Source organism: Mastomys coucha, unplaced genomic scaffold, assembly GCF_008632895.1.
Source record: "Mastomys coucha isolate ucsf_1 unplaced genomic scaffold, UCSF_Mcou_1 pScaffold21, whole genome shotgun sequence".
In the NCBI taxonomy this organism is placed as follows: Eukaryota; Metazoa; Chordata; class Mammalia; order Rodentia; family Muridae; genus Mastomys; species Mastomys coucha.
Window position 1 is genome coordinate 18,831,509 of NW_022196904.1, and position 12,072 is coordinate 18,843,580.

At 51.5% G+C, this 12,072-nt stretch overlaps 1 protein-coding gene across 14 annotated transcripts in view; it reads left to right on the top strand.

The window, feature by feature from the left end:
* The window catches only part of Arhgef1 (Rho guanine nucleotide exchange factor 1), a 24,332-nt gene that overhangs the window by 2,522 nt on the left and 9,738 nt on the right, over nucleotides 1–12,072 (top strand). For 4 of the 14 annotated variants that reach the window (XM_031385701.1, XM_031385692.1, XM_031385695.1 and 1 more), the window contains 13 exons: nucleotides 2,604–2,645; nucleotides 2,747–2,836; nucleotides 3,235–3,348; nucleotides 7,820–7,918; nucleotides 8,076–8,118; nucleotides 8,334–8,580; nucleotides 8,891–8,920; nucleotides 9,149–9,248; nucleotides 9,366–9,462; nucleotides 9,544–9,579; nucleotides 9,824–9,964; nucleotides 10,883–10,988; nucleotides 11,545–11,673. In XM_031385701.1, the coding sequence (XP_031241561.1) occupies nucleotides 2,622–2,645; nucleotides 2,747–2,836; nucleotides 3,235–3,348; nucleotides 7,820–7,918; nucleotides 8,076–8,118; nucleotides 8,334–8,580; nucleotides 8,891–8,920; nucleotides 9,149–9,248; nucleotides 9,366–9,462; nucleotides 9,544–9,579; nucleotides 9,824–9,964; nucleotides 10,883–10,988; nucleotides 11,545–11,673 (1,256 nt within the window). In that variant the 5' untranslated portion in view covers nucleotides 2,604–2,621. The remainder of the gene's footprint in view (nucleotides 1–2,603; nucleotides 2,646–2,746; nucleotides 2,837–3,234; nucleotides 3,349–7,819; nucleotides 7,919–8,075; nucleotides 8,119–8,333; nucleotides 8,581–8,890; nucleotides 8,921–9,148; nucleotides 9,249–9,365; nucleotides 9,463–9,543; nucleotides 9,580–9,823; nucleotides 9,965–10,882; nucleotides 10,989–11,544; nucleotides 11,674–12,072) is intronic. The other 10 variants (XM_031385704.1, XM_031385699.1, XM_031385702.1 and 7 more) reach the window with 7 other exon arrangements.

Genomic DNA, 12,072 nt, shown 5'->3' on the forward strand with positions numbered 1-12,072 from the left:
GGGGGGGGGTCTTGAAGCAATGCTGTGTGCTCAATATTTAAACTGTGGAACCAGACTGCCTGAACCTGAATCCTGGCTTTGACTCTTATAAGCCATGCCTCGATTTCCCCCTCTGTATAACGGCAATAAGAATAATAGTGACACTCTCCTCCCCTAAACAAACCAAAATAATGCTGGCCTCATTGGGTCAGTAAGAGGATTAAATACCACCTTAACATTTGTAGACAGACCCTGAACCCTGCATAGAAACTAAGCCTGTGTGTGCCATCTTTGCTTTGTCTGACACATACTGAGAACACGTGAGTGTCAGCCATTGTTCCTTATGATTGCGATGGGGAGATAATGCATGTTAACTGTGTGTGAGAATCAGGATCTTCTGGTGTTCAAATTTCGTACCTTCCTTGGGTTCTCTTTTTTTGGGGGGGGTGAGGGGTGAGTTAATAAAAACTTAAGCATGACAGTTAAGGGGGCCATTTTGGATGATGTGTGCAAGCCAGGTATGTGATCCCAGCATGGGGGTGGGGTAGGGGGGTGGTTCTCTTGAGTTCAAGGCCGGCCTGCTCTACAGAGTTCCAGTATAGCCAGGGCTACAAAGATAAACCCTGTCTTCTGTCCCAAAAAAGAAAGAAAGAAGGAAAGAAAGAAAGAAGATGGGTGTAGGTCTAAGAGAAGTTTTCTTTTGTTTGTTTGCTTGTTTGATTTTCTAGACAGGGTTTCTCTGTGTAGCCATGGCTGCCCTGGAACTCACTCTGTAGACCAGGCTGGCCTCAAACTCAGAAATCCACCTGCCTCTGCTTCCCAAATGCTGCCTCCGCCACTGCCCGGCTGAGAAGTTTTCTCTTTTTGGTTTATCTGGCTGCTTTGTTTGGTGCTGCTCAGGGTACAACTCAAGGCCTCTTACATGACAAACAAGCATTTTGTCGTTGAGCTACGCCCCAAACTCTCTTTGGCTCCTTAGAGGTCTCTCAGGTGAATATATTTCCTGCTGACTGAGATGAGCATGGGAGTTCCTGGTCTGTGGTCATGGCTTCTAGCCTAGAAGGCCTGGTTGAAAAGGGTAGTCTTTGAAGGCATCGTGTTTCTCAGGGGATGAGTGTACATGGGTGCTTGTAGTTGGGGAGGTAATGTAGTTGATGGGACTAGACACAGTGTTTCCCTCTGATAATACCAGAACTTGAGAGACCAAGACAGGAGGATGGCCTCAGATTTGAGGCCATTCTACAGAATGAGATCCTGTCTAGAAAAAAGAAAAGCAAAAACTGAGTTGATATACCCAGGACAATTCTCACATACTAGATGGGCTTATCTCTCATAACCACTGTTACTTTGCTGTCTTAGTTGGCAAGTTTATTTATTAAACACAACAATATTTACATCTTGAAATTATCTGAGCTTTTATGGTGGACAGATACAGGTTCCAAGAAAGAATACAAATGGCGCCTGCTTGGGAGAACCTGCAACCATGACTTCTGGGCACTCCAGAAAGTATCTGTTCAGAAATCAGAATCATAGCAATGGCTCATTGAGTGCTAGGGAGGAGGCTCATAGGAGAGGGAGAAGGGCGGGTCTCAAACAGCCAGAGTTATAAATAGCTTTGGGGTGTGGGGACCCGCCCCCTGCTGGTCCACCCCACGCTCTTTCCACCATTCCTTCCCTCCTGACACTGATCCACACAGCATTAGTCAGACTAATTAGGGTCTGGAAGCTGCTGCTGAAAAGGGAAAGTAGAAGGAAGATGGGATGGAGAGAGACGAGACACAGCATGGAGCTGGACAGAACCAACACCAGCTGTGGAAGGACAACTGTCCTGAGATGGGGGGAGGAGAGCTAGGGAGGCAGAGGAGGGGCCAGCAGACATGATAGGAAGGATGAGTTGGGTCTGGGGGGAGAGGTGGAGTCCCAGACTCCAGGGAGCTACAACTGCTTCAGATTGAAGGGGAGCAGCACGCACCTGAGAGTGGGCCGTTGAGCCCCACCCCCTCCAACATTTTTCTGGGACCATGGCTACAAAAGCTGGGAACTGTAGGGAACCACCGGGCCCAGGAGCTCAATGTGCCTGACTGAGAGGGACTCAGTTTTCTTTTGTAGAGGGAGTTGGAGGTTGGGGGTTCACCATTGACATTTCCTGTCACAGGAAATGGGGCTGGTGGGTTCAGAGGCAACATCCTGGCCCAGGCCTGCCACAGATCAGAGTATATTGCCCTCCCACCCACCCCATACCTTCTCTTTAAGGACTGTTCTTTTAATTTTGCTTGTTCCAAAGTCCTTCCCTCTTAAGGACTAGCCAGCCCTCTGGGTCCCTGCTCCTTACTTCTTTAGTGACCCAAATTAGTGGTTTTACCCACAGCCACGCAGCCCACCCAAAGACCCTTGCTCCTAGGCTCCAACACTCGCCAACCCCCACCCCCACCCCTGCCCCTGGTCTCTCCGCCTCTGCAGGGCTGTGAAGAGCTCTTTGTGGCCACACAGTGGCTCCATTGAGCTTAGGAGGCTGGGGGGTGGTGGTGTTTACTCACCTTCCGCACCTGGGCCAGGAATCTGTGAGTAACTGCCCAGCCTCGGGCACTTCCTCCCCACCCCTAACTGCTTCTCCTCTCCCGCAGCCCGGTGGAGTCCTGGAGATGGGGGAAGTCGCCGGAGGGGCGGTAAGTGCGGTGCAGGGAAAAGATCTGAGCCAAGGTGAGGGAGCTCGAGTGCTCTGTGAGGTAGGGAGCCCTGTGAATTGAAGTCTTGTCTCTCCTTGCAGGCCCCAGGGCCTCCCCGGTCTGGCCTGGTGTCCATCATCATCGGGGCTGAGGATGAGGATTTTGAGAACGAGCTGGAGGCGGTGAGCAGGGTAGGATGGGAAAGTGTCCACCAAGGACCCAGTTCTTTCTCCTGGGATGTGTCCTCTCTGCTCACATTGTCATCTCCCACCCCATACAGTGATGAGTGTCACCCTCCACCATAGTCCCACCAGTCTATCATAGTCCCACCCATCTCATTCTAACCCCAGCTTATCACCACCCCTCCCCCATTTGACTCACATCCCTTCTCAGGAATGGCTCAGTAACATCAAGTCTCATTCCTTCTTCCCAACTTCTTGCCTTTACTGTCTGGGTTGTAGCATACTCACATTCACCTCCATTTCCCTGTCATGAAACCTCATTGAGGGGTGTGAGAGACTGGGTAGGGCAAGCCTAGGATGTCCCTTCTTCTCCTGTGGCACTCAGCTCCCTTGTCTCCACCCTCCAGAACTCAGAAGATCAAAACAGCCAATTCCAGAGCCTGGAGCAAGTGAAACGACGCCCAGCCCACCTCATGGCCCTCCTGCAGCACGTGGCCCTGCAGTTCGAGCCAGGACCACTGGTGAGGATACAAGGGGGACGGGTGGGTGGGTGGGGGCAGCAGAGGAGGAACGAAGCTGGACAACTAAGGGGTCTGGAAAATCCAGAACACAGCATAAGTTTTAGAAATAGAGCCCCAGACAAGATAGGAAAAGCTGGCATATGATCTAAACAGGCTTGCACATGCCCGGTAAGCAGCTCAGTAAGCAGGGAGCCCAGGCCTTAGTACATACAGCAGAACCTAGAATCCTGACAGATGCCATGTCCTGCCCTTTTCAAGCATCTCAAGCTAGTAACTCTGTCCTTCACCCAGCTGGCCTTGGCAGTGGGGAGGGCTGGGGGGTGGCAGCAAAGCCTTCTCAGCAGGTGTCACCAGTCCTATATCAAGGAGTTGGTTCCCTTAGCCATCTTAGACTTAGAGAGTGCCTTAAACCTTGATCTAAATACCCAGACAAACTCCATGTGGATGCTAACCTAGAAACGTCCTGAGCCTGCAGTGATAATACACACCTGTGATCCTAGCACACTAGAGGCTGAGGCTGGAGGATAGCCACACCTTCATAGACAGCTAAGGCTACATGGCAAAACTTGACCTCAAACAAAAGAAACATCCAGGGCCAGGCAGGAAACACCTAGGAGACACAGATATAGAACTATGTGGTCCAGAAACACCTATAGAGTAGAAACCCCAGTCCCTGATTTAGCAAGAAGCCACAGCACTGGCTGGGGGTGGGTGAGTAAGTAGATGGGTATGGGATGGGGGGTTATGAGGTGGGAGCATGGGGGGTTAGATCTCTTCCTAAGAAGAATGGATACCACCCAGCACAAGCTACTTGGCAGGGGATGTCCAAGGGTCTTAGGCTACATGAAAATGCACGGAGGATCCCCCCAACCAAAACTAGGAGACTAAAAGAAATCATGGGCAGGGACACCCAGGGGTGAAGAAAGACAGGCACAGGAGGGCTGGGAATGTAGCTCAGTTGGTAGAAGATATGCCTAGCAAGTACAAAGGCCTAGGTTTGAACCTGGGCATTGCATAAAGCAAGCATAGTGATCCAGGCTTGTGACCCCAGCACTCAGCAGAAGAGGAGGATCCTAGCTACTTAGCAAGTTTGAGGCTAGCCTGGGCTACATGAGACCTTGTCTCAAGAAAAAGGCATGAACTGGAAGGCTAGGGCTAGTTGTCCTGACACCAAGTTTTAGGAACTGTTGGAAAATTGAGGAACAGATACAATCTCTCCATCTACATTCTTGAGAAAAGCAGCTGTCCCTCCCTGGATACATAGAGGCTGTCCTTGCCTAAGCATTGGAGCACAGGAGTTTCCTATCCTAGCCCTACTTAACTCAAGGACTACTGGAAGTGCTCTGTTTGACCCGGCATTGTGGGAGTTGCCCTTATGCAAGTTCTTCACCTTCCATATTATATGGAGAAGATGGGAAGAACAGACATAGATGTGTTAACCAGTAAATATAAAATGTTCTGCCGTCAGTCAGTGGTGGCACATGCCGATAGTCCCAGCACTCAGGAGGCAGAGGCAGAGGCAGGTGGATCTCTGACTTTGTAAGGCCAACCTGGTCTATAGAGTGAGTTCCAGGCAACCATGGCTACACAGAGAAGCCCTGTCTCAAAAAACCAAAGACAAAAAAAAATAAAAAATAAAAAAGGTATGCCTGTGCAGGAGTATCATCAAGCACAAGTAAGGACATGTCCCTTGCCAGGCAGTAGCTGTGGGAGCTAGTCAGAGTCCCAGTGCATTTCCAGTGTCACCCACCGAAGACTGGCACATAAGCAACCTCAGGAGATGCCTGGCAAGAATGAGTGAGCCCCACTTGCCCACCCAACTATTGTCTGTCCCTCACCACTGTACCTTAGGCAGATTGCTCATGGTATTTAAAGATAGCCAGAGACAGCTGCCTAGGTTTGAGCCTGGCTTTACCATGTGACATTGAGCAGGCATGTTTGAAGGAAACCGACCCGCAGCTTCACTTCATACCGTGGGTAATTCACGAACGGGGGAACTCGAGGTTCTGTGAAAATAAGCGGGTAGGGGGGACAAAGAAGCGACACCAGGAAAGGATGCTTATCGAGGTGTAATCTTTACTTAGTGAAACGGGATATTTATACTTAGAGGCGAAACAGTCATGTCTTTTAGCACATAAGTGAGAACAGGAATCGAGCATATCAAGGCTAAGACTCCAGGCAGGAGGGCGGATCAAAGTCACAGCCCCTTTTGAATGTTGGGCTACTGGTTCTGGCTTTAATGTCTTGAGCTGGCTCCAGACCCCTGGTGAGTCGAGTCGAGTTGCTGTCTCTAGCGTTCATTGAGACCCCTCAGGTCCGGCACACATGTTTATTCATTGTTGGTACTGAGGATTGAACTCAGGGCCTTAGCTATGCTAGGCAAGCACTCTACCACTGAGCTACCTTCCAAGTCCCTCACTATTTTTATTGTATATGTGTGTGCGTGTTTGTCTGTGTGTGTGTGTGTTACGTGGTGTATGTATGTTCATTTGGGTATGTGCATGTATGTGTGCACATATGCATTGTATGTAGAAGGCAGTGGTCAAAATCCAGTGTCTTCCTTGATCTCTTTCTACCTTATTTTTCCTTTTTAAATTTTATTCCATTTATTTATTTATTTATTTATTTATTTATTTATTTGAGATAGGGTCTCAAATACATTTATGTAGCACTGGCTGTCCTGGAACTTACTGTGTAGACCAGGCTAGCTTTGAGCTTATAGTGATCCACCTGCTTCTGACTCCCAAGTGTTAGAGTTAAAGTCATATTAGCACTACACCCAGCTCTTTTAAAAATTGTTATTAAATTAAACTCTTATTAAATTTTTAATTTATTTTCTCTACGAACATGTGTGTGGGTGCCTGTGTGTGCACACATGCATGCCATAGCATATGTGTGGAGGTCAGAGCACAGCCCCTAGGAGTCAGTTCTCTCTTTCCATCATGTAATTCCCAGGGATTGAACTCCAGTTGTCAGGCCTGGTAGTAGGCGGAGCTAAGCTGTCTCTCTGGTCCCACCTTATTTTTGAGACATGGTCTCATGATCACATCGGATTGGCAAGGCATGAGCTCTGGAACCCCCCCTCCCAAGGTCTATAGACACAGGCTGCCAGGCTTGGTTTTTATGTCGGAGCTAGAATGCTCAGAATCCATAGTCTGTGCTTCCCTTCTGAATTACCCCTGTAGCCCACACTCTGGTTTTTCTAAAGACCGTCTTTTTTTTTTTTTAAAGATTTATTTATTTATTTTATGTGTGTGAGTACACTGTAGCTGTACAGATAGCCGTGTGCCATCATGTGGTTGCTGGGAAATGAACTCAGGACCTCTGCTCGCTCCGGCTTAATTCAATGTAGCTGTCTTCACACCAGAAGAGGGCGTCATACCTCATCACAGATGGCTGTGAGCCACCATGTGGTTGCTGGGATTTGAATTCATGACCTCTGGAAGAGCAGTCGGTGCTCTTACCCACTGAGCCATCTCGCCAGCCCCTCTAAAGACTGTCTTATATGGAGCCGTGAACTTGCAGTCGTCCTCCTGCTTCTTCTTCCAAGCCAGCGCCTGGAGGTGCCGACAGTGCTGGCTTTACCTTGTATTTTGAGATAAGGTTTCTCTAAGTTGCCCAAGGCTGCCCTTGAACCTGTGATCCTTTGACCATGCAGCTTAAGCTGTTTTCTCTTGGTAGTTTGTTTTTTTTTTTTTTTTTTTTTTTTTTTTTTTTTTTTTTTGAGACAAGGACTTTGAACTGGGCGCTGGTGGCGCATGCCTTTAATCCCAGCACTTGAGAGTCAGAGGCAGGTGGATTTCTGGGTTCGAGGCCAGCTTGGTCTACAGACTGAGCTCCAGGACAGCCAGGGCTACACAGAGAAACCCTGTCTCGAAAAAAACAAAAAAAAAAAAGAGAGAGAGAGAGAGAGAGACAGGGACTTTGAACTCCTCCCTGGTCTTCCTGCCTGAAGTCCCCAGGGATGGGTGTGCAGGCTGGTGCCAAGACACTGAGCTTTGAACTCCCAATTCCGCACCATTGTTTTTAGAAACAGGCAGGATCTCATCTGGCCTGGCCTGGCCTCACACTCACAAGTGTCCTTGAACTCCTGATTTTCCTGCTTTTACCTGGAAACTGACAGGATCATAGTCATGCACCACTATACCTAGGTTAAAAGTTCCCACCTACAAAATGGTGATAATGGTGGTCTTGGTGATGGGACAGGTTCCTAAATAGCCTCTGGTGTACCCCAAATCCTTAGAATAGCTAGTAGTAAGAATTGTAAAGGAATAAGAAAGTGTTCATAGCAGTGCCCCTGGAGAGTCTCAGGAGACCAGCCTGAACGGCTGGGTTAGAGGTCAGAGTGTACTTCACAGAGGAAATCATGTCTGAACCCCACATACAGTGGTCACAAAGCTGCTTAGGCTGTCAGAAGAGGGAGTATGGTGGTTGGGTCCAGGAGAAAGAGTGCCATTCTGTGTGTCCCCAGCTCTGCTGCCTGCACGCAGACATGCTAAGCTCACTGGGCCCCAAAGAAGCCAAGAAAGCCTTCCTCGACTTCTATCACAGTTTCCTGGAGAAGACTGCGGTGAGACACCTCCCAGCTGCCCCTATCCCTCTCCCAGTGTCCACCTGTGGAGGTGCCTGCCAACCTTGGTCCTCCCCAGTGTCCTCCCACAGACCCTTCTCACCAAGGCCTCCTGCGGTACATTTCCTGCCACCTTACTCCTTTCTCCCTTGAGCAGGTTCTTCGGGTGCCCGTCCCTCCCAATGTCGCTTTTGAACTTGGTAAGGAGAGGTGGGGTCTGGGGATAAGAGAGGGTCTCTGGCAAGGTCAAGCCTCCCTGGAGACCCATGGGATGGAAGCCATGATTCAGTCATTCATTCCTGATGGTGGCAGCACAGGGAAATACTAGAATTCATGGGTGGAGACAGTGATCTAAGTAGGTTGGGAGCCAGGCCCCCTGGAATGAGGTCCCTAGCCCTTGCATACACATCTGTAGATCGTACTCGGCCTGATCTCATCTCTGAGGATGTCCAGAGGCGGTTCATACAAGAGGTGGTGCAGAGCCAGCAGGCAGCCGTGAGCCGTCAGCTAGAGGACTTCCGCTCCAAGCGGCTCATGGGCATGACGCCCTGGGAGCAGGAACTGAGCCTGCTAGAACCTTGGATTGGGAAAGACCGAGGCAACTATGAGGCCCGGGAGCGGCATGTTGCAGAGCGGCTGCTCTCCCACCTAGAGGAAATCCAGTGAGTGTGTACTGGGAATCAGGCTCCAGTGTGGGTCTGCCTTGGTGTCAAGAGTCTTAGTGTCTATATTCTTAGTGTCTGTATTCTAGAGTTCAATTCAGCCTAACTCTTATAACTTTGGGGTCCCCTTGAAGTTTCTGGGTTTTGTCCGTGGTCATGTGTTTGGATCTAGCATTTGTGTCCTCTGAAATGGACCTTCCGAGGCCACCCTGCTTACCCTGCTTACTGAAGAGGTAGCAGTCTGGAAGTGAGCCTCAGTGGACAGGGAAGCCAGGTTCTATGCTTTCATTGTAAATTTCTTTCTTTGCAGACATACCATCTCTACAGATGAAGAGAAAAGGTGACAGCCTTGGGGAGTGTTGTGAAAGAAAGTCGTGGTCTGGGCCCGAGGGAGGCCGTGGCCTCCCTGGAGCGGCACCCTCGCTCCTGGCTTTGGGAGCCACCTCTTTCCACTAACCACAGGAAGTGGTTGAGGGGTTGTGGGGGACTGTGTCTTTGTCATTGTGGACATAGTGTGCTCCTGTGTGTCAGCCCCGGGGGCCCTCACCTCACTGTCTCCGCCCCTCAGCGCTGCTGTGGTCACTGCCATCAGCCTCTATATGCGCCACCTTGGGGTCCGGACCAAGAGTGGGGACAAGAAGTCAGGGAGGAACTTCTTCCGGAAAAAGGTGCTGAGGTCAAGTCTGGGCCTGTCCTCTCTAAGAATCCCCCTGGGTACCTGCAGTCATTTTCTGCTTTATATCATTTTAGAAATGATAGCCTTCCTTTTCGTCATTTTCCCTCAGGTGATGGGGAATCGGAGGTCAGATGAGCCCCCCAAGACAAAGAAAGGGCTGAGCAGTATCCTAGATCCTGCCCGTTGGAACCGGGGAGAGCCATCTGGTAAGAGGGCTAGCCCCATCCTTGCCCACCCACCCTGCTCGTCCCAGGCCATCCAAGCTCACTGTCCCACTCTTGTTTCAGCTCCAGATTGTCGACATCTAAAGGTCGAGGTTGATGGTAATGAACCTGTAGCTAAGGTGTCCATCCAGGACTGAGGGAGGAAGGCTGGGTCTGAGGGAGGAAGGCTGGGTCTGGACCCCTAGGTCTGAGGGAGGAGGGCTGGGGTCTGGACCCCTGGGTTTGAGGGAGAAGTGGACAGTCTATAGAGAACTGAGCATGGGTGGAGGGATTTCTAGTGTGGAAGAAGGCTAAGAGCACAGTGTCATTTCCCACTTTCCATTCTTCCTTGCCATCTTTCCAGCAGAGAAGCCAGGCCCTGCAGATCGGAAGGGAGGCCTGGGTACGTCTTCTCGGGACAGGACTGTTGGGACTCCTGGGCAGGACAACCCAGGAATCTCCCTGCACCCTCTGTCTACAGACAGCCTCGACTCCCGGGATCCAGGTAAGCATTTCTGAGTCAGGAGCTCCCTCTCAGATAAAAGCCCCTGTCCCATTGAGAGATCTCCCTTGTTCTCAGCTTCTTTTCTAGCTCCTCTGTCTTAGCTTACCCTTCGGGCTCTGACCTGTGTTGGTGTCGTGTCTCCTCATCCCTGAACTAGGTTTCTTGTGGAGGTGGTGTTATTTTGGACTTTGGTTATAGCACTGGGGGGTTGGAACTCCTCTTCACACATGGTAGGCGAGCTCTCTGCCACCAGGCAACAGCCCTAACCCCCACTGCTGGACTCTAGGCCAGAACCGTACTGATGAGCTGTATCCCTCCTGACCTATAATCCAACTGTTTCCAACAGTCCCTGAGGCTCATTTCCTGGAATCTCAGTGAGGAATGGCCACATGACATTCTTATGTCATCTTGAATGGTGAACCCCAAAGCCCCATGAGTTTACTCTGTCCTTCTCCCCACAGCTGCAAGTCTCTTATCTTAGCCCTTAGGTCCCGGAAGCTTGTGTAATCTGGGTTCAGATGCCTCCTACAGCTTACTTGTGCTGTGTTCTAGAAGCCACTTCCCTCTCTGGACTCACTCACCTCTCAGTGGGTCTGCCTATTTCCCTTAAGGCTATGTGGACAGAGGACTGGCCACCTCCAGTCCTCTCCTGCCTCAGGTGGGAGAACACTGTAGTTCTGTGACAATGCCCCCTCCTTCTGGTGCTAGCCCCACTCCAGTGCTCTGAGGTCTGAACATGTTTCTGTCCTCTCACACTGAATGCTGAGTGAGTAGGTGGTTAACTGCCAGGCACTGAGTGTCTTCCAGCCCTCTCTCAGTGCACAGGTCAGGAAGACTGAGACAGCTACAGGGCAGAACTCCACATCAGAGGCCTTCCAACCAGCTCTCTTCTCTCCACCCACACCCCTCTACCCATAGGTGTGGATACCCCGCAGGAGCCAGGGGATACACCTCCACAGGGCCCTACCAGCCTGGAGCCCCTGGTGCCCCCAGAGAGCACGGAGGACAATGGCGAGACTGAGAGGTGTCTGCTGCGGTGCTGGGAGGGCCTGGGCAGGGCAGGGCAGCATAGAGGGCCCAGGGAGGGCGCTTGGGATTGCTACTGCAGTCTGCACCTGCCTGTCCCAGTCATCTCTGCTGCTGGACCTCCCTTTTCTGCCTGTCTCTGGGCTTCTTCCATCCTCACCTTCCCCTCCTCCTCCCTTGTTCTCTTTACCCTCTGTTTCCGCCGGCCTTCTCTGGCCAGGTTCTCTCCATCCCCTCCTCCTCCTCTTCCTTTTCTTCTTCCTCCTCCTCTTCCTCCTCCTTCTCCTCCCCACTCAGCTTCCTACATTTCTTATTCCCACCCTCTCCCTCTTCTCAGTAAACTCTGCCTCCCTCATGGCCCTGCTCCTGGTGTCCCTTGCCCCTCTGTGCTCCAAGCTGCTGTGTCCTGGGGGCCTTGTCCCCCTCACAGTTGGGGGGCAGGCTCTGCCCCCTGCCCGTCCTTGTGCTGCTGCTTCGGGGAACCCTTGGTGGGTATGGGGAGCTGGGTTGGGCACACCTGGTCCACCTCTGACCCTGTTGCCCTCTCTCCCCAGAAGGTGGAAGAGGTGGGTGCCTGGGCCCTGGGTGGGGGGAGGGCCAGCCCTCCCCCATCTCTCCCAGCCCCTCCCCCTCCCCATGGCCACCTCCTCCCCTTCACCCCCTGTGAGGGGAGGGGTGGTTAGGTACGTCACCCTCCCGATTGAGCTAAGTATGGAAATCCTTTCTCCTTGTCTCTTTCCCTGACCCCAGCCTCAGGGAAGGGAGGAGGGCTGGTCCTGTGGGTCACAGTGGGTTTCAATCCACCCACCACATTTCAGTACCCTTGGGGCCACTCCCAACCCCAGGCACCTCCCCAAGTCCATCACTTCTGACCCTCTCTTCTCTCTTCTGTTGCTTGTTTCATCCCTGACCCGGTCTCCCCTGTCCCTGTCCTGTCCTGTCCTGTCCCTGTCCCTACCTGGTCTATCCTATCCCTGTTCCTGCCTGGTCTCCCCTGTTGGCTGTCCCTGTCCTGCCCTGGTCTGTCCTGTCCCTGTCCTGGTCTGTCCTGTCCCTGTCCTGGTCTGTCCTGTCCCTGTCCC